Genomic DNA, 22,108 nt, shown 5'->3' with positions numbered 1-22,108 from the left:
GCTGTTTTACAGACACCTGGAGGCCTGAACAGCTGTTTTACAGACACCTGGAGGCCTGAACAGCTGTTTTACAGACACCTGCGAGGCCTGAACAGCTGTTTTACAGACACCTGGAGGCCTGAACAGCTGTTTTACAGACACCTGCCAGGCCTGAACAGCTGTTTTATAGACACCTGGAGGCCTGAACAGCTGTTTTACAGACACCTGGAGGCCTGAACAGCTGTTTTACAGACACCTGCGAGGCCTGAACAGCTGTTTTATAGACACCTGGAGGCCTGAACAGCTGTTTTACAGACACCTGCGAGGCCTGAACAGCTGTTTTATAGACACCTGGAGGCCTGAACAGCTGTTTTACAGACACCTGGAGGCCTGAACAGCTGTTTTACAGACACCTGGAGGCCTGAACAGCTGTTTTACAGACACCTGGAGGCCTGAACAGCTGTTTTACAGACACCTGCGAGGCCTGAACAGCTGTTTTACAGACACCTGCGAGGCCTGAACAGCTGTTTTACAGACACCTGGAGGCCTGAACAGCTGTTTTACAGACACCTGGAGGCCTGAACAGCTGTTTTACAGACACCTGGAGGCCTGAACAGCTGTTTTACAGACACCTGCGAGGCCTGAACAGCTGTTTTACAGACACCTGCCAGGCCTGAACAGCTGTTTTACAGACACCTGCAAGGCCTGAACAGCTGTTTTACAGACACCTGCAAGGCCTGAACAGCTGTTTTACAGACACCTACAGCTGTTTTACAGACACCTGAAGGCCTGAACAGCTGTTTTACAGACACCTGCAAGGCCTGAACAGCTGTTTTACAGACACCTGCGAGGCCTGAACAGCTGTTTTACAGACACCTGCGAGGCCTGAACAGCTGTTTTACAGACACCTGCGAGGCCTGAACAGCTGTTTTACAGACACCTGCGAGGCCTGAACAGCTGTTTTACAGACACCTGCGAGGCCTGAACAGCTGTTTTACAGACACCTGCGAGGCCTGAACAGCTGTTTTACAGACACCTGCAAGGCCTGAACAGCTGTTTTACAGACACCTGGAGGCCTGAACAGCTGTTTTACAGACACCTGCGAGGCCTGAACAGCTGTTTTACAGACACCTGTGAGGCCTGAACAGCTGTTTTACAGACACCTGCAAGGCCTGAACAGCTGTTTTACAGACACCTGGAGGCCTGAACAGCTGTTTTACAGACACCTGGAGGCCTGAACAGCTGTTTTACAGACACCTGCAAGGCCTGAACAGCTGTTTTACAGACACCTGAAGGCCTGAACAGCTGTTTTACAGACACCTGCGAGGCCTGAACAGCTGTTTTACAGACACCTGCGAGGCCTGAACAGCTGTTTTACAGACACCTGCGAGGCCTGAACAGCTGTTTTACAGACACCTGCGAGGCCTGAACAGCTGTTTTACAGACACCTGAAGGCCTGAACAGCTGTTTTACAGACACCTGCGAGGCCTGAACAGCTGTTTTACAGACACCTGGCGGCCTGAACAGCTGTTTTACAGACACCTGGAGGCCTGAACAGCTGTTTTACAGACACCTGGAGGCCTGAACAGCTGTTTTACAGACACCTGCAAGGCCTGAACAGCTGTTTTACAGACACCTGAAGGCCTGAACAGCTGTTTTACAGACACCTGCGAGGCCTGAACAGCTGTTTTACAGACACCTGCGAGGCCTGAACAGCTGTTTTACAGACACCTGCGAGGCCTGAACAGCTGTTTTACAGACACCTGCGAGGCCTGAACAGCTGTTTTACAGACACCTGAAGGCCTGAACAGCTGTTTTACAGACACCTGCGAGGCCTGAACAGCTGTTTTACAGACACCTGCGAGGCCTGAACAGCTGTTTTACAGACACCTGCGAGGCCTGAACAGCTGTTTTACAGACACCTGGAGGCCTGAACAGCTGTTTTATAGACACCTGGAGGCCTGAACAGCTGTTTTACAGACACCTGTGAGGCCTGAACAGCTGTTTTACAGACACCTGCGAGGCCTGAACAGCTGTTTTATAGACACCTGAAGGCCTGAACAGCTGTTTTATAGACACCTGAAGGCCTGAACAGCTGTTTTACAGACACCTGGAGGCCTGAACAGCTGTTTTACAGACACCTGAAGGCCTGAACAGCTGTTTTACAGACACCTGCGAGGCCTGAACAGCTGTTTTACAGACACCTGCGAGGCCTGAACAGCTGTTTTACAGACACCTGCGAGGCCTGAACAGCTGTTTTACAGACACCTGCGAGGCCTGAACAGCTGTTTTACAGACACCTGGAGGCCTGAACAGCTGTTTTACAGACACCTGGAGGCCTGAACAGCTGTTTTACAGACACCTGCGAGGCCTGAACAGCTGTTTTATAGACACCTGAAGGCCTGAACAGCTGTTTTATAGACACCTGAAGGCCTGAACAGCTGTTTTACAGACACCTGGAGGCCTGAACAGCTGTTTTACAGACACCTGAAGGCCTGAACAGCTGTTTTACAGACACCTGCGAGGCCTGAACAGCTGTTTTACAGACACCAGCGAGGCCTGAACAGCTGTTTTACAGACACCTGCGAGGCCTGAACAGCTGTTTTACAGACACCTGCGAGGCCTGAACAGCTGTTTTACAGACACCTGTGAGGCCTGAACAGCTGTTTTACAGACACCTGGAGGCCTGAACAGCTGTTTTACAGACACCTGGAGGCCTGAACAGCTGTTTTACAGACACCTGGAGGCCTGAACAGCTGTTTTACAGACACCTGCGAGGCCTGAACAGCTGTTTTACAGACACCTGGAGGCCTGAACAGCTGTTTTACAGACACCTGGAGGCCTGAACAGCTGTTTTACAGACACCTGCGAGGCCTGAACAGCTGTTTTATAGACACCTGGAGGCCTGAACAGCTGTTTTACAGACACCTGGAGGCCTGAACAGCTGTTTTACAGACACCTGCAGGGCCTGAACAGCTGTTTTACAGACACCTGGAGGCCTGAACAGCTGTTTTACAGACACCTGGAGGCCTGAACAGCTGTTTTACAGACACCTGGAGGCCTGAACAGCTGTTTTACAGACACCTGCGAGGCCTGAACAGCTGTTTTACAGACACCTGCGAGGCCTGAACAGCTGTTTTACAGACACCTGGAGGCCTGAACAGCTGTTTTACAGACACCTGGAGGCCTGAACAGCTGTTTTACAGACACCTGCGAGGCCTGAACAGCTGTTTTACAGACACCTGGAGGCCTGAACAGCTGTTTTACAGACACCTGCCAGGCCTGAACAGCTGTTTTACAGACACCTGCGAGGCCTGAACAGCTGTTTTATAGACACCTGGAGGCCTGAACAGCTGTTTTACAGACACCTGGAGGCCTGAACAGCTGTTTTACAGACACCTGCGAGGCCTGAACAGCTGTTTTATAGACACCTGGAGGCCTGAACAGCTGTTTTACAGACACCTGGAGGCCTGAACAGCTGTTTTACAGACACCTGGAGGCCTGAACAGCTGTTTTACAGACACCTGGAGGCCTGAACAGCTGTTTTACAGACACCTGCGAGGCCTGAACAGCTGTTTTACAGACACCTGCGAGGCCTGAACAGCTGTTTTACAGACACCTGGAGGCCTGAACAGCTGTTTTACAGACACCTGGAGGCCTGAACAGCTGTTTTACAGACACCTGGAGGCCTGAACAGCTGTTTTACAGACACCTGCGAGGCCTGAACAGCTGTTTTACAGACACCTGCGAGGCCTGAACAGCTGTTTTACAGACACCTGCGAGGCCTGAACAGCTGTTTTACAGACACCTGGAGGCCTGAACAGCTGTTTTACAGACACCTGTGAGGCCTGAACAGCTGTTTTACAGACACCTGGAGGCCTGAACAGCTGTTTTACAGACACCTGTGAGGCCTGAACAGCTGTTTTACAGACACCTGGAGGCCTGAACAGCTGTTTTACAGACACCTGCCAGGCCTGAACAGCTGTTTTACAGACACCTGCGAGGCCTGAACAGCTGTTTTACAGACACCTGTGAGGCCTGAACAGCTGTTTTACAGACACCTGGAGGCCTGAACAGCTGTTTTACAGACACCTGCCAGGCCTGAACAGCTGTTTTACAGACACCTGCGAGGCCTGAACAGCTGTTTTACAGACACCTGCGAGGCCTGAACAGCTGTTTTACAGACACCTGTGAGGCCTGAACAGCTGTTTTACAGACACCTGGAGGCCTGAACAGCTGTTTTACAGACACCTGTGAGGCCTGAACAGCTGTTTTACAGACACCTGGAGGCCTGAACAGCTGTTTTATAGACACCTGCGAGGCCTGAACAGCTGTTTTACAGACACCTGGAGGCCTGAACAGCTGTTTTACAGACACCTGGAGGCCTGAACAGCTGTTTTACAGACACCTGCGAGGCCTGAACAGCTGTTTTACAGACACCTGGAGGCCTGAACAGCTGTTTTACAGACACCTGTGAGGCCTGAACAGCTGTTTTACAGACACCTGCGAGGCCTGAACAGCTGTTTTACAGACAGCTGCGAGGCCTGAACAGCTGTTTTACAGACAGCTGGAGGCCTGAACAGCTGTTTTATAGACACCTGCGAGGCCTGAACAGCTGTTTTACAGACACCTGCGAGGCCTGAACAGCTGTTTTACAGACACCTGCGAGGCCTGAACAGCTGTTTTACAGACACCTGCAGGGCCTGAACAGCTGTTTTACAGACACCTGTGAGGCCTGAACAGCTGTTTTACAGACACCTGCAGGGCCTGAACAGCTGTTTTACAGACACCTGCGAGGCCTGAACAGCTGTTTTACAGACAGCTGGAGGCCTGAACAGCTGTTTTACAGACACCTGCGAGGCCTGAACAGCTGTTTTACAGACACCTGCGAGGCCTGAACAGCTGTTTTACAGACACCTGTGAGGCCTGAACAGCTGTTTTACAGACACCTGCGAGGCCTGAACAGCTGTTTTACAGACACCTGGAGGCCTGAACAGCTGTTTTACAGACACCTGCATGTGAAAAGTGTTCATGAAGGGATGAAGACGGTCCCGTCTGCACTCAGATGGGAGGTACGGTGACTGATAGCAGCAGAAGAAGAAAGTCAGCAAGTGAAGAAGACTCGTAAGTAGTTACAGTTCTGAAGTAAAATGAAGTAAAAAACTTTTTCTTTTTCCGATCCTGAAATTAAAATGAACACAGAGAGGCGAGGGCTTCTGTGGGTGTTGGGACAAAGAAAGGTTTATTTATCATTTACACCATGTGCTGAATAATTAAGCCCAATGTTTTTTTTCATACAGGTTCTGGTTCTGGATGGTCCAAATGAAAAAGCTCAGATGGCCTTCTTGAATTTTCAAAGACCAAATAAAGTTTTCAGAAACAGTAAAATGTGTCTTAAAGAGTCTGTAGAATAATTCCAGGAACTGTTTTAGTTTCCATACAGGAACCGGTTTAGGACGATCAGAAGGCAAGAAAAAGCAGTGAAATGTCCCTGTTCTGCACTTTCACAAACCAGAAAAAGCTTTTAATTAATCTACAGCCTCTTTAGAATAATTCCACCCGGATTTGAGCAGAGGAACTGTTTTAGTTTCCAAACAGGAACCGGTTTAGGACGATCAGAAGGCAAGAAAAAGCAGTGAAATGTCCCTTTACGCCCACCCTTTAATTCCCCGAATCGGAAGTGTTGCCAACTTCAGCGTCGTCTGGCATCACGCATTTACCGGATAACTTCATCCTGAGATGACGAACAGCTTGTTCGGCCATCTTCTGCCTAACTTTATCACTGCTCCGACCCACGCAGCTTCACTATCGGCTGTCTGTGCGCGCTGCAGGCGTTTGGACCGACCTGACGAGGAAAAGCGCGCTTTCGCTCACTTGTTCTGTCACCTGAGGATCTTTCAGCGGCTCTGACAGGAGTAATAAAACAGCTGAGCCGGTAAACAGCAGCTGAGCTTTCTGCGGAAGAGACGCAGCAGCCCGAAGACGCAGTCATGCATGTCTTAACGCTCGGAATACTTCTGAGTTTGTTCCTCCCAGCGTTTGGAGGTAAGATCAAGTCTTTACTCTCCGATACCGAGACATTTAAAGTTATATTTTCAGAATATTTTGTGAAGAAGGAGCTCACGTTTTACCGGCTGATTCTGGATTCAACTGGTTCAGAGTTTGATTCCGGGTGTCAAATGTGACGTCATTCTGCTTCTGGGAAAGTCCAAAACATAACTGTAAAGGTGCTAATTTACCTTCATCCAACATTAAGTAACGTCTTTGCTGAGCTTCTTATGGAGAACAAGTTTTTATTTGATCCTGAACGTGTTTAGCTCCATTTTATATGAAATATTTGATGTAAAACCTGAACTTAGCGGCCGTTTAGCTCCATTTTATATGAAATATTTTATATAAAACCTGAACTTAGCGCCGTTTAGCTCCATTTTTTATGAAATGTTTTATATAAAACCTGAACTTTGCGCCGTTTAGCTCCATTTTTTATGAAATATTCTATATAAAACCTGAACTTTGCGCCGTTTAGCTCCATTTTATATGAAATATTTGATATAAAACCTGAACTTAGCTCCGTTTAGCTCCATTTTATATGAAATATTTGATATAAAACCTGAACTTAGCTCTGTTTAGCTCCATTTTATATGAAATATTTGATATAAAACCTGAACTTAGCTCCGTTTAGCTCCATTTTATATGAAATATTTGATATAAAACCTGAACTTAGCGGCCGTTTAGCTCCATTTGCTCTGTGTTGTTTCCTCTCCTGCAGGACGGAAAATACTCACAGCTGAACCTGGACAGGATGTTACTCTGCCATGTCGAGTTCCCGACAACAACAAGAACATCATAGCTGTAGAGTGGAGCAGAGCTGATCTGAAGTCAGAATATGTTCTTCTCTTCCGTGATGATCAGCTTTATCTTGAAGGTCAGCATCCATCCTTTAAGAACCGGGTGGATCTGCAGGACAGACAGATGAAGGATGGAGACGTGTCTCTGATTCTGAAGGATGTGACGACTGATGATGGAGGAACATATGAGTGTCGAGTTAAACTGAGAGGAACAAACCGCAGGAAGAGAGCTAATTTAAAGACTCCTCCCACCAGCATCATCATCCTCTCAGTTCCTCCACCAGGTGAGTGTGTAGAGCTGAGTCTGAGTGTGTCTCTGGATCAGAGCTGAAGCAGCTTCCTGCTTGTTGATGTGAGAGTGAAACATCTCAGATCAGATGTTTTCTAAAGATGTTGTTGATGAGACTCTGTAGAAAGCAGCTGGTCTGAGTGCAGTGATCAGAGTGCAGTAGATAATGTGTGACAGCAGTTTGAAGAGGAAATGTTCTTCAGTCATCACCTCCCTGACAGCTGATACTCACACCTGCTTTAACCTCTCTGCTCTGTGTTGTTTCCTCTCCTGCAGAACAGAAACTCATCAAAGCTGAACCTGGACAGAATGTTACTCTGAGATGTCGAGTTCCCAACAACAAGTACATCATAGGTGTAGAGTGGAGCAGAACTGATCTGAAGCCAGAAGAATATGTTCTTCTCTTCCGTGATGGACAGCTTTTTCTTGAAGGCCAGCATCCATCTTATAAGAACCGGGTGGATCTGCAGGACAGACAGATGACGGATGGAGACGTGTCTCTGATTCTGAAGGATGTGACGCCTGATGATGGAGGAACATATGAGTGTCGAGTTAAACTGAGAGGAACAAACCGCAGGAAGAGAGCTAATTTAAAGACTCCTCCCATCAGCATCATCAACCTGGAAGTTTCAGGTGAGTGTGTAGAGCTGAGTCTGTCTCTGGATCAGAGTTGAAGCAGCTTCCTGCTTGTTGATGTGAGAGTGAAACATCTGTCACCTGTTTCTGACCTGCAGGCCACACTGATGGAAGCCGAGGCAACGGAGAAGACAAGGATAGAACCAGCAAGGGCAAAAATGGTAGAGCACATTATGGGCTAATTGTTTCAGTAATCATTTTTACAGTTACAGTTATTGCTCTTTTTGTAAAATATAAAAAAAGGTTGAAGGAGAATTCAAAAATTCCTTCTCCCTCTGAAAATTCAGTTTTTGTTTGAGTCAAAGGTTAGGCTGTGAATGTGACCGAAAGAGAGAGAAAATCTGACACAATTCGTGAGCAGGAAGTATAGATGGGTATGAATCTTACCTGGATCAAAGAAAGAAAAAAACTTCTCCTTTCTTTTGGATACATTCACAAAGTACTAACTCTTCCACTGTACATACATTGTTCTATTCTGCACGTGTCTCTAAGGGCAATGGGTTCAGTGAGATTAGATGACTGACCAAACAAATCGATTCCTTGCAAAGGTGGAGGTGCGCGACGCGAAACTAGCATTAATACGTGAATGCATCACCTCCTTAAATCGATTCCTTGCAAAGGTGGAGGTGCGCGAAGCGAAACTTGCATTAATACGTGAATGCATCACCTCCTTAAATCGATTCCTTGCACAGGTGGAGGTGCGCGACGCGAAACTTGCATTAATACGTGAATGCATCACCTCCTTAAATCGATTCCTTGAAAAGGTGGAGGTGCGCGACGCGAAACTAGCATTAATACGTGAATGCATCACCTCCTTAAATCGATTCCTTGCAAAGGTGGAGGTGCGCGACGCGAAACTAGCATTAATACGTGAATGCATCACCTCCTTAAATCGATTCCTTGCAAAGGTGGAGGTGCGCGACGCGAAACTAGCATTAATACGTGAATGCATCACCTCCTTAAATCGATTCCTTGCAAAGGTGGAGGTGCGCGAAGCGAAACTTGCATTAATACGTGAATGCATCACCTCCTTAAATCGATTCCTTGCACAGGTGGAGGTGCGCGACGCGAAACTTGCATTAATACGTGAATGCATCACCTCCTTAAATCGATTCCTTGAAAAGGTGGAGGTGCGCGACGCGAAACTAGCATTAATACGTGAATGCATCACCTCTTTAAATCGATTCCTTGCAAAGGTGGAGGTGCGCGACGCGAAATTAGCATTAATACGTGAATGCATCACCTCCTTAAATCGATTCCTTGCAAAGGTGGAGGTGCGCGACGCGAAACTTGCATTAATACGTGAATGCATCACCTCCTTAAATCGATTCCTTGAAAAGGTGGAGGTGCGCGACGCGAAATTTGCATTAATACGTGAATGCATCACCTCCTTAAATCGATTCCTTGCAAAGGTGGAGGTGCGCGACGCGAAACTTGCATTAATACGTGAATGCATCACCTCCTTAAATCGATTCCTTGCAAAGGTGGAGGTGCGCGACGCGAAACTTGCATTGATACGTGAATGCATCACCTCCTTAAATCGATTCCTTGAAAAGGTGGAGGTGCGCGACGCGAAACTTGCATTAATACGTGAATGCATCACCTCCTTAAATCGATTCCTTGCAAAGGTGGAGGTGCGCGACGCGAAACTAGCATTAATACGTGAATGCATCACCTCCTTAAATCGATTCCTTGCAAAGGTGGAGGTGCGCGACGCGAAACTAGCATTAATACGTGAATGCATCACCTCCTTAAATCGATTCCTTGCAAAGGTGGAGGTGCGCGACGCGAAACTAGCATTAATACGTGAATGCATCACCTCCTTAAATCGATTCCTTGCAAAGGTGGAGGTGCGCGACGCGAAACTAGCATTAATACGTGAATGCATCACCTCCTTAAATCGATTCCTTGCAAAGGTGGAGGTGCGCGACGCGAAACTAGCATTAATACGTGAATGCATCACCTCCTTAAATCGATTCCTTGCAAAGGTGGAGGTGCGCGACGCGAAACTAGCATTAATACGTGAATGCATCACCTCCTTAAATCGATTCCTTGCAAAGGTGGAGGTGCGCGACGCGAAACTTGCATTAATACGTGAATGCATCACCTCCTTAAATCGATTCCTTGAAAAGGTGGAGGTGCGTGACGCGAAATTAGCATTAATACGTGAATGCATCACCTCCTTAAATCGATTCCTTGCAAAGGTGGAGGTGCGCGACGCAAAACTTGCATTAATACGTGAATGCATCACCTCCTTAAATCGATTCCTTGCAAAGGTGGAGGTGCGCGACGCGAAATTAGCATTAATACGTGAATGCATCACCTCCTTAAATCGATTCCTTGCAAAGGTGGAGGTGCGCGACGCGAAATTAGCATTAATACGTGAATGCATCACCTCCTTAAATCGATTCCTTGCAAAGGTGGAGGTGCGCGACGCGAAACTAGCATTAATACGTGAATGCATCACCTCCTTAAATCGATTCCTTGCAAAGGTGGAGGTGCGCGACGCGAAACTTGCATTAATACGTGAATGCATCACCTCCTTAAATCGATTCCTTGAAAAGGTGGAGGTGCGTGACGCGAAATTAGCATTAATACGTGAATGCATCACCTCCTTAAATCGATTCCTTGAAAAGGTGGAGGTGCGTGACGCGAAATTAGCATTAATACGTGAATGCATCACCTCCTTAAATCGATTCCTTGCAAAGGTGGAGGTGCGCGACGCGAAACTAGCATTAATACGTGAATGCATCACCTCCTTAAATCGATTCCTTGCAAAGGTGGAGGTGCGCGACGCGAAATTAGCATTAATACGTGAATGCATCACCTCCTTAAATCGATTCCTTGCAAAGGTGGAGGTTCGCGATGCGAAACTAGCATTGATACGTGAATGCATCACCTCCTTAAATCGATTCCTTGCAAAGGTGGAGGTGCGCGACGCGAAACTAGCATTAATACGTGAATGCATCACCTCCTTAAATCGATTCCTTGCAAAGGTGGAGGTGCGCGACGCGAAATTAGCATTGATACGTGAATGCATCACCTCCTTAAATCGATTCCTTGCAAAGGTGGAGGTGCGCGATGCGAAACTAGCATTGATACGTGAATGCATCACCTCCTTAAATCGATTCCTTGCAAAGGTGGAGGTGCGCGACGCGAAACTAGCATTAATACGTGAATGCATCACCTCCTTAAATCGATTCCTTGCAAAGGTGGAGGTGCGCGACGCGAAACTAGCATTAATACGTGAATGCATCACCTCCTTAAATCGATTCCTTGCAAAGGTGGAGGTGCGCGACGCGAAATTAGCATTAATACGTGAATGCATCACCTCCTTAAATCGATTCCTTGCAAAGGTGGAGGTGCGCGACGCGAAATTAGCATTAATACGTGAATGCATCACCTCCTTAAATCGATTCCTTGCAAAGGTGGAGGTGCGCGACGCGAAATTAGCATTAATACGTGAATGCATCACCTCCTTAAATCGATTCCTTGCAAAGGTGGAGGTGCGCGACGCGAAATTAGCATTGATACGTGAATGCATCACCTCCTTAAATGGGTTCCTTGCACAGGTGGAGGCGCCTTACATGAAAGTCGTATTCATGCATGAATGCGTCCCCTCCTGAACTGCCGCCTTATCGTGGTGGGGGGGTTTGTGAGCTCAGAGGATCCTGGGAGCTATGTTGTCTCGAGCACTCGGCTCCTCGTAGGGCTTCCCACGGCAAACTGGTCGCAGGTGATGAGCCAGACAAAGAGCAGTTGAAAAAGCACTTTGAGATGTGCACGTTTTCCTGTTGCTTTTGAAATATACCCACGCAAACACAAATCCAGTTTTATGAATCGATTGAACTGTGAAATGCAGCCGGTGTCTCAAAGTGAAAACAGGAAAAGCAGGAATTGCTGTTGTTATTGATGATGAACACTGCCCCCTTTTTTTCTTCTTGCTATTGTAAACATTGTTGATTGTAATCACTTTTTGTTGATGTTTTCCTTTTAATTAGCTTTAATAGTTTTAATTAGCTTGTGTGAAGAGTTTTACACGCATGTTGCTTAGAATTATTTACACTGTAATCAGAGAAATGTATGTGTTCATTAAACTGAAATTATGCTCAAAAAATCTCTCAGAATACTTGAAACTCTTTTGTTGAAGCAGCTCAAGTGATCATAAACAGTCAAAGGTCCACGCTTTAATGTTCTTAAAGTTTAGGCTGAGAGCAGCAGTGCTGCTGCTTTGGTTAGGTTTAGGGTTACTTTCTGCCTCTGAGCACATTCAGAAGTGTTCAGGATCAGTGTCTATTCTGGACGGGTGCTTTCCGGAAGGTGTTTATCCTGCAGGAAGGTTTTTACAAGAAGTATCAGACGAATCCTGATCAACAAGTTCAGCTCAGCTGGGACATTCCTGCTTCTGGGAAGTCCCAGAGTTAACCTTCCTGTTCACCCTTGAGCTGTTTCTGTTAAACAGGCCGACTGTTCCAGCTGTAAAAAGGACTGATTAGACTTCAGATCAACATATTCGGAGGTAATTTATTCAGCAACATGGATGAGAAACCTGTGTTTAAACAGGAGGTCTGAGGCTGAAGTTTAGCTGCGTCAGGCTGGAGGAGGAAATGTTTGCAGAGAGCAGAGCTCTTCGCTGTGAACAACAGGAATGAACTCCTCTGTTTGTTTCTCCACATTTAAAGAGGCGGAGCTCTATTTGTTCGTCCAATAGGAGCCTCGGTCTTATTGGCCGACTCTCAGCTTTGCTTTTTATTAGTCCAAAGTTCATGGAAAGTCCCGAGTCCCAACCCTTCCCCTGCTGTGGAAATGCTACTGAACACTTTTACTTTGACAGAAAACACACGTCAGGAAACAATAAAAGCACAGTTTTATTCTTCCATCAGCTGATAATTCTGGTTTATAGAAGCTGATATGTTCCTGTTCGTGTTTTTATTCTTGGAAAACAGCTTGGATATAATCACAGGAACTCTCACTCTGAGGTTGCAGGATGTGAGTCAGTGTTTCTTTTCTAATGGCCACACAGCTGCTTTCTGCAAAACAACAGTAGATCCAGCCAACAAGCAAAGAAACAGACGGTGGTTTCACAGAACCGTGCGCCGAGGCCACAGGAAGCCACTTCCACAGAAAGTAGTTCCACTTCAGGCTGTAGCTGTGGATCATCTGAGCCGATCAGCTGCTTCTTCAGATGGAAATCTCTGCTTTGAAAAGTCAGTGAACCAGTCAGAGAAGGAACCCGCAGTGGTTTCATATTTAGTGTTTGGTTCTGTAAACAGGAAGAAGCACGTGTCCCGGCACAGATCCTTCCTCCTGTGATAAAAGGCAAAGTCGGCCATGTTGTGCAGTGAGCAGACATTTTGTTTTTGGGTTTTTGTCCTGCAGTCGGGATCAAAGCTTCGTTTTCAGCACCTCTTCGGTTGCTTTTTAACGCTGGAACAGATGTTAGAACCGTGCACATGTGCTGCTTTCCTCTGCACTCTCACGGTTTAAAACAGCCCATTTCTCTGTGTGTTGCATAAAGTCGTGAATCTGGACTCATGTTGGTGATTTATGTACGTTTGAGCAGCAGCCAGCTGTGTATCCGGAGGTCTTTGCTCCGTTCAAACTCATCTCTGTGGAACTGAGACTTTCAGGATGTGCTTTTAAGAAATGACTGTTCCTTCGATATGAATCAGGAAATGGGGTCAAATCAGAGCAGAAGTCTTCTCTTTAGCGACATATCACGGCAGAATGACTCCTTATGTGAGTGAAACTCACAGAGAAACATCAGCTGTGTGATCAGATGCTGCAGCGGCTGCCCGACGGCTTCCTCTTTATTCCCAGTAATCTGGGAATAAGATCCTCTGAAGTGATAATATTACTATTAATACGCTAATATTAGACATTATACTGACCGGGTCCTTTTTCTGTGTCAGTAAAAGGCTCGTGCACGCTGCCAGACGCACTGTTTATGGACTGATTCAGACTTTCTACAAGAACCCGGTTCCTTTCATACAATCATCTGGGTCTGAACTAAATGACTGTGTTTTTATGCAGCTCTTCTGTTTTAATTATGAATGTGATTATAGTGCACAAACAGAACCGGGTTAGATCAGCTCAGGGTCCACAGCTGGAACATCTACTTTAGATTCACGCACAGACGAGTAAGACGAGGACAGAGCAAAGAAGAATCTGAGAATTAAGCCTAAAAGCTTGAATGAGGCCAGCTGGACTTCTTCTTCTCGGTTCTTTGAGCTGCCGTCAGAGAGCAGATTGACCTCAAAGGGAGATTTTAGGACTTTGCTTCATGGTTTGAGCCACACTCCTCACCGCTAGTCGGCGGCAGAGAGTGATATAAAAAGAGAGCGGCGACTCTCCCTCAGACCACAGAAAGAAAGGAATGCGGAAGTCACGTGGGTCCAGCAGCTGCAGATAGTTCCAAACACCAGCAGCGCCACCATTGAACGCTGTTCGTTTTTGGTGTTTCTGAAAGTATTTTCTCCGGTAAGTTGATGAAATTACAACATTTCTTTGGTAATGTGGGGCATTAGCTGACTGCTTTTTAACTAACTGAGTCAGCGGCGTTATTTCATGAAGCTAGTTTTAGTTAATTAATCGTGTTAACCAGCTAGCTAGCTTCAGCTAGCTAATGGGAGCAAGACGGATCTAAACGGGTTTAGACCCGCCTATTACTGTCTAATTCAGCTTTTAAAAATATAAATAAACACTTTTAAAATCTCATAGTTTAGAATTTAAATGACCGTCTCCGGAAGAAGAGACAGAGCTGAGATGTTTGGAACTATTCAGGGGTGCGTGAACCACGTGACGGTGTTTTGGGTAGTTCAAAGACTGTCGGAACTCTCTGGCTCTGAATAGTCCAGTCAGTTTGAACGGGTTCTGGCGGGACGGAGCACAAAAACCTGCATGCTAGCAGGGGACAGTTATATCCTCCTTTATACTTAATCATGCCAGCGCTCCAGCTCGCCTTCAAAGTGTGATATTACTGTCTGTTCCCGGATTTACTCTGAGATGCAAAAACAAACCGCTTTATATTTATACTGTTGGGTGGTTTAATCTGCGCAATGAACTGTATTTGATCACATTAAAGGGTTTGGACACTGTAGAAATGAGCTAATGAGGGTTGATGTTGGCAGCAGCAGCAGAGAAACATCATCATCACAGCTGGAAAAGTGAGAATATGTGTTGCTTTAAGGAATTAACTCAATTTATTAGAAGGAAACAGATGTTTCATGATTTTGTTCTCACAGTAAGTGCAAATTATTTGGATCGATATCGGTGACAATGGGCCGATCTTTTTATTTTTAACGTCCTGTCCAGCGTTTGCATTCATCCAAGGGCCTTCTGCCCCCTCTAGTGGTGAAAAAACGTGTTAAATTGGGACTAACTCTGATTATTTTATATTCATTTTTAGTTTTTACCAAACTGTTGAAGCTATTGTTTTTATCTCAATTTCAGCTCCTTTATTATTTAATATTTAGTTTTACGTTGGATTTTGAATCCCTAACGGCATTGAACCAGTTACACTTGTTATATTTTTATGGTTCAGATTGTTTTACTGGTGCACAATTATTAAATAAATAAGTAATTCAGCATATTTATGTTTATTTGTTTTAAAAAAAACATGAAAAAATGTTTAAGTAATGTCTGATGTAGCCTTGAACAAAAGAATGATCCCAGTTTAAACGTGTTAATCTGTATTAAACAGGTTTTCCAGTTTGTTACCGTAATTCTGCTGTTTTTCTGTATCGTATCGGCCGATATTAAACCTCAGATATCGTATCAGAGGTGAAAAAAGCAGATGCTTAGTGCAAAAAATACACGAACAAATAAAATCTTGATTAGTCGCACAATACTAAAATGACACAAATATGGCTTTTTAGTTTAAATCTCATTGACAAACGCACCTCCCTGTGCTCCAGGGACGGTCATTTCAGACTCAGAGTCCGCTCTATTGTCAGTTCTGTAATTCAGACATATTAGGAACTTAATTCAGTTTTTAAATGTGTAAATCCTGCATTCCTTTCTACGGACATCAAACGTAAACCAGGTAAAAGATAAAAGTCATTGTGTGTCGCTCACCTGCCTCGAAGCATGAGCCAAAATACCTAATGAGAGGGTGAGTTAGTCCAGGTTTTTCCACGCCACACAAACCCCAAACCACCCAAGGTGTTGCACAGCAAAGCAGACGCCATGTTCCATCCCAAACCTCGGTGTGATCCTTCCCTTCACAGCTCGGTCTCACCATGGTTCCATCCCAAACCTCGGTGTGATCCTTCCCTTCACAGCTCGGTCGCACCATGGTTCCATCCCAAACCTCTGTGTGATCCTTCCCTTCACAGCTCGGTCGCACCATGGTTCCATCCCAAACCTCGGTGTGATCCTTCCCTTCACAGCTCGGTCTCACCATGGTTCCATCCCAAACCTCTGTGTGATCCTTCCCTTCACAGCTCGGTCTCACCATGGTTCCATCCCAAACCTCGGTGTGATCCTTCCCTTCACAGCTCGGTCTCACCATGGTTCCATCCCAAACCTCGGTGTGATCCTTCCCTTCACAGCTCGGTCTCACCATGGTTCCATCCCAAACCTCTGTGTGATCCTTCCCTTCACAGCTCGGTCTCACCATGGTTCCATCCCAAACCTCTGTGTGATCCTTCCCTTCACAGCTCCACGGTCGCACCATGGTTCCATCCCAAACCTCTGTGTGATCCTTCCCTTCACAGCTCGGTCGCACCATGGTTCCATCCCAAACCTCGGTGTGATCCTTCCCTTCACAGCTCGGTCTCACCATGGTTCCATCCCAAACCTCTGTGTGATCCTTCCCTTCACAGCTCGGTCGCACCATGGTTCCATCCCAAACCTCTGTGTGATCTTTCCCTTCACAGCTCGGTCGCACCATGGTTCCATCCCAAACCTCGGTGTGATCCTTCCCTTCACAGCTTGGTCGCACCATGGTTCCATCCCAAACCTCGGTGTGATCCTTCCCTTCACAGCTTGGTCGCACCATGGTTCCATCCCAAACCTCTGTGTGATCCTTCCCTTCACAGCTCCACGGTCGCACCATGGTTCCATCCCAAACCTCTGTGTGATCCTTCCCTTCACAGCTCGGTCTCACCATGGTTCCATCCCAAACCTCTGTGTGATCCTTCCCTTCACAGCTCGGTCTCACCATGGTTCCATCCCAAACCTCGGTGTGATCCTTCCCTTCACAGCTCCTCGGTCTCACCATGGTTCCATCCCAAACCTCGGTGTGATCCTTCCCTTCACAGCTCGGTCTCACCATGGTTCCATCCCAAACCTCGGTGTGATCCTTCCCTTCACAGCTCGGTCGCACCATGGTTCCATCCCAAACCTCGGTGTGATCCTTCCCTTCACAGCTCGGTCGCACCATGGTTCCATCCCAAACCTCGGTGTGATCCTTCCCTTCACAGCTCGGTCGCACCATGGTTCCATCCCAAACCTCGGTGTGATCCTTCCCTTCACAGCTCCACGGTCGCACCATGGTTCCATCCCAAACCTCTGTGTGATCCTTCCCTTCACAGCTCGGTCTCACCATGGTTCCATCCCAAACCTCTGTGTGATCCTTCCCTTCACAGCTCGGTCTCACCATGGTTCCATCCCAAACCTCGGTGTGATCCTTCCCTTCACAGCTCCTCGGTCTCACCATGGTTCCATCCCAAACCTCGGTGTGATCCTTCCCTTCACAGCTCGGTCTCACCATGGTTCCATCCCAAACCTCGGTGTGATCCTTCCCTTCACAGCTCGGTCGCACCATGGTTCCATCCCAAACCTCGGTGTGATCCTTCCCTTCACAGCTCGGTCGCACCATGGTTCCATCCCAAACCTCGGTGTGATCCTTCCCTTCACAGCTTGGTCGCACCATGGTTCCATCCCAAACCTCTGTGTGATCCTTCCCTTCACAGCTCGGTCTCACCATGGTTCCATCCCAAACCTCGGTGTGATCCTTCCCTTCACAGCTCCACGGTCTCACCATGGTTCCATCCCAAACCTCTGTGTGATCCTTCCCTTCACAGCTCGGTCGCACCATGGTTCCATCCCAAACCTCGGTGTGATCGTTCCCTTCACAGCTCGGTCGCACCATGGTTCCATCCCAAACCTCGGTGTGATCCTTCCCTTCACAGCTCGGTCGCACCATGGTTCCATCCCAAACCTCGGTGTGATCCTTCCCTTCACAGCTCGGTCGCACCATGGTTCCATCCCAAACCTCGGTGTGATCCTTCCCTTCACAGCTTGGTCGCACCATGGTTCCATCCCAAACCTCTGTGTGATCCTTCCCTTCACAGCTCGGTCGCACCATGGTTCCATCCCAAACCTCTGTGTGATCGTTCCCTTCACAGCTCCACGGTCTCACCATGGTTCCATCCCAAACCTCGGTGTGATCCTTCCCTTCACAGCTCGGTCGCACCATGGTTCCATCCCAAACCTCTGTGTGATCGTTCCCTTCACAGCTCGGTCTCACCATGGTTCCATCCCAAACCTCGGTGTGATCGTTCCCTTCACAGCTCCACGGTCTCACCATGGTTCCATCCCAAACCTCGGTGTGATCCTTCCCTTCACAGCTCCACGGTCTCACCATGGTTCCATCCCAAACCTCTGTGTGATCCTTCCCTTCACAGCTCGGTCTCACCATGGTTCCATCCCAAACCTCGGTGTGATCCTTCCCTTCACAGCTCGGTCTCACCATGGTTCCATCCCAAACCTCGGTGTGATCCTTCCCTTCACAGCTCGGTCTCACCATGGTTCCATCCCAAACCTCGGTGTGATCCTTCCCTTCACAGCTCGGTCTCACCATGGTTCCATCCCAAACCTCGGTGTGATCCTTCCCTTCACAGCTCCACGGTCTCACCATGGTTCCATCCCAAACCTCTGTGTGATCCTTCCCTTCACAGCTCCACGGTCTCACCATGGTTCCATCCCAAACCTCTGTGTGATCCTTCCCTTCACAGCTCCACGGTCGCACCATGGTTCCATCCCAAACCTCTGTGTGATCTTTCCCTTCACAGCTCGGTCGCACCATGGTCGGCTGCGCTGCGTTTGGATGCAGCAGTCGGTCCGAGAAAGGGGTCAGAATGTACGGCTTCCCGAAAGACACTGAAAGAAGGAAAAAATGGCTGGCCCAAGTCCGCAGGAGCAACCTCACCATCCCCAGCGCTTATAACAACAGAAAGCTGTGTGTGGTGAGTTTTTCCCGCGCTCTCGGCATGTTTCACCGTGTGAAATTAAACTAATGAGTCGCTCTGCAGGCACATTTTGAGGAAGGCCAGTTTACCACAACGAAGAAAGGCAAAGTGAGACTGAGGGCCGACGCTGTTCCGACCCTTTTTGCCCATCGGCCCAAACCCAGGAGGAGGAAGGATCCTGCAGTGAGAAGTACCCCCGAACCCCCCCCACCTGTTGATCCGCTGACCAGTGACCACACGTACTGCCCTCCAGTAAAGTTTGGTATGGATCCTGCTCAGTAACACTGCTGCCACACTTGCATTAGCTTCGGTAGGTGATAAATGAATGATTCCATTTTATTTTGACAGCCTCCCCATCACCAGCCAGCTCCAGCTCCAGCAGGACGGGGAAGATCCAGCAACCCGGTCATCGCTCAGCTCACCACGATCCATCGGTCCCCCAGAAAACATGAGGATGGATGGGATTCAGTCAGCAGTGCGAACTGTAACTGTTTTATTTTATGAATGTTGTACATTTATTAATGTTGGTAACAGTTCCCTGTTCTGTCTTCTAATGATGATGAAACCTTAAATAAAGGAATGAAACAGAACTGATGCAAACCAGCAGTCCTGCAGTAAATCCCAACGTTTCAAAGGTTTTCAGGTGTTTGCTGTTCAGACATTTTGATTCAGCTGATTATTTTGGACACAGAGCTGTTGATGTGTACAACATGCTTCAGCAGTTAATTTGAGTCGGTCTCTTGTGGTTTAACTGATAAATATGAAATCATTACTCATCTTCACATTGTTCTTTAGGAGACATCGATACGGTGTACAGGAAGGGACCGATCCGTCTCTTCCTCCTGGGAATATTTCTGGCTGAATATTTTAAAAAGCTGAATTAGAAAGTAAGAGGCGAATGTCTTGAGACCCGTTTAAACCCGTTTTGCTCACATTAGCTAGCTGCAGCTAAGCTACAACTAGCTGGTTAACACCATTAACTTAAACTGGCTACAAGAAATGATGCAGTTGACTTAATTAGATAAAGAGCAGCCAACTAATGCCAAAAATGTTGTAATTTTGTTAGCCCGATTCTTTAATTGGAAGCCCAAGAACAAGCTCGAGAAATCTTAAGTTAAATTATTTATTAGTGGAAGCTGAAGAAAATACTTCAGAAACACCAACAATGAACAGCGTTTAAAGGTGGAACTGCTGGTGTTTGGAACTATCTGCAGTTCCATGAGTCACGAGCTAATCGCTAACTAGCTGTGGTTAGCACAGCCCGTTTGCGTGTTTCTGCAAAGAAAATCATCATTAATGAGGTTTTCACAGTTTGTAGAAAGTTACTTTATAAGGTGCTTTTCAGCAGGTGGAAACATGAAGTGTGTGAGCTGGAAGCTAAGCTAAGCGTTAGCATGCTAGGCTACATGGCGCCAAACCGACAACAAAGGCGTTGGTTGGTTCAACCAGCAGCGACAAAACATCTGCATGTGAAGCTGACGTCACTCTCTTGGTAGCGTGCACCTTATATCACATTTTTATTAACTAATTTATCACTGTGTGGTACAATGTGCCCCCCCACCCGGCATTATTTTATGTTATATTAATATTCTGTGTTTTCACTGATTGTATCATCGAAAGTTTGCTTTTTAAAAAAAAACGCTCTCTTGGTAGCCAAGGCAACAGCTGGAAGACCCAGGAAAGTCGCTTAGCTGTCCTGGTCAATGCCTTATCGTGTCACCATCATCATCATCATCATCAACATCATCATCATCATCATCTGCCGCTTATCCCGGGGTCGGGTCGGGGGGGCAGCAGCTTTAACAGAGAAACCCAGACCTCTCTGTCCCCGGCCACTTCCTCCAGCTCTTCCGGGGGGACCCCGAGGCGTTCCCAGGCCAGCCGAGAGACATAGTCTCTCCAACGTGTCCTGGGTCTTCCCCGGGGTCTCCTCCCAGTGGGACGGGCCCAGAACACCTCCCCAGGGAGGCCTCCAGGGGGCATCCTAACCAGATGCCACCTCATCTGGCTCCTCTCAATGCGGAGGAGCAGCGGTTCTACTCCGAGCCCCTCCCAGATGACTGAGCTTCTCACCCTATCTCTAAGGGAGGCCCAGACACCCTGCGGAGGAAACCCATTTCACCCGCTTGTATTCGCGATCTCGTTCTTTCGGTCTCTTCCCACAGCTCGGGACCATCGGTGAGGATGGGAACATAGATTGACGTAAATCAACAGCGACGGGTCGGTGCAGAGCAACACTGCAGACGCTGCACCGATCCGCTCCATTCGTCCCTCACTGTGAACAAGACCCAGAGATACTTGAACTCCTCCACTTGGGGAAGGATCTCATTCCCGACCCGGAGAGAGCATTCCACCCTTTTCCAGCTGAGAACCATAGTCTCGGATTTGGAGGTACTGATTCTCATCCCAGCCGCTTCACACTCAGCTGCGAATCGCTCCAGTGAGAGCTGAAGGTCACGGCCTGACGACGCTAACAGAACCACATCATCCGCAAAAAGCAGAGACCCAATTCTGAGGTCGCCAAATCGGACCCCCTCAACGCCCTGGCTCCGCCTAGAAATTCTGTCCATAAAAGTTATGAACAGAATCTGTGACAAAGGGCAGCCCTGACGGAGTCCAACTCTCACCGGAAACGTATCCGACTTACTGCCGGCAATGCGGACCAAACTCTGGCACCGGTCATACAGAGACCGAACGGACCCTATCAAGGGGTCCGGCACTCCATATTCCCGGAGCTCCTCCCACAGGACTCCACGAGGGACACGGTCGAACGCTTTCTCCAAGTCCACAAAACACATGTAGACTGGTTGGGCGAACTCCCATAAACCCTCCAGGATCCTGCCGAGGGTATAGAGCTGGTCCACTGTTCCACGGCCAGGACGAAAACCACACTGAGCCTCCTGAATCTGAGGCTCAATTATCCGACAGATCCTCCTCTCCAATACCCCCGAATAGACCTTACCAGGGAGGCTGAGGAGTGTGATCCCCCTATAGTTGGAACACACCCTCCGGTCCCCCTTTCTGCCAGTCTACTGTCCCCGATGTCCACGCGATGCTGCAGAGGCGTGTCAGCCAAGACAGCCCTACAACATCCAGAGCCCTGAGAAACTCAGGATGGACCTCATCCACCCCTGGGGCCCTGCCACCGAGGAGCTTTTTGA

The 22,108-nt window shown here is 47.7% G+C and overlaps 2 protein-coding genes across 2 annotated transcripts in view; both read left to right on the top strand.

Annotated features, from left to right (window-relative positions):
• The first annotated feature begins 6,724 nt into the window (after positions 1–6,724).
• The window catches only part of LOC140281953 (pregnancy-specific beta-1-glycoprotein 5-like), a 50,089-nt gene continuing 34,705 nt past the window's right edge, over positions 6,725–22,108 (top strand). The window contains exon 1 of the mRNA XM_072376474.1: positions 6,725–7,111. Coding sequence (XP_072232575.1) covers positions 6,952–7,111 — 160 coding nt within the window. The 5' untranslated portion in view covers positions 6,725–6,951. The remainder of the gene's footprint in view (positions 7,112–22,108) is intronic.
• Positions 12,577–20,833, top strand: LOC140281960 (THAP domain-containing protein 6-like). Its single transcript, XM_072376480.1, has 4 exons — positions 12,577–14,232; positions 18,771–18,944; positions 19,011–19,209; positions 19,296–20,833. Exons 2-4 carry the CDS (start codon positions 18,783–18,785, stop codon positions 19,397–19,399), a joined length of 465 nt encoding a protein of 154 aa, XP_072232581.1. The 5' UTR covers positions 12,577–14,232; positions 18,771–18,782; the 3' UTR covers positions 19,400–20,833.

This window comes from Leuresthes tenuis, unplaced genomic scaffold, assembly GCF_036924035.1.
Source record: "Leuresthes tenuis unplaced genomic scaffold, fLeuTen1.0.hap1 SCAF_22, whole genome shotgun sequence".
In the NCBI taxonomy this organism is placed as follows: domain Eukaryota; kingdom Metazoa; phylum Chordata; class Actinopteri; order Atheriniformes; family Atherinopsidae; genus Leuresthes; species Leuresthes tenuis.
This window is presented reverse-complemented; position numbering and strand designations above follow the sequence as displayed.

Coding starts and splice junctions, on each gene's coding strand:
- LOC140281960 (XM_072376480.1), top strand. CDS start 18,783: ATGGTCGGCTGCGCTGCGTTTGGATGCAGCAGTCGGTCCGAGAAAGGG. Junction 18,945..19,010: donor ACAACAGAAAGCTGTGTGTG/GTGAGTTTTTCC, acceptor GTCGCTCTGCAG/GCACATTTTGAGGAAGGCCA. Junction 19,210..19,295: donor CTGCCCTCCAGTAAAGTTTG/GTATGGATCCTG, acceptor TTATTTTGACAG/CCTCCCCATCACCAGCCAGC.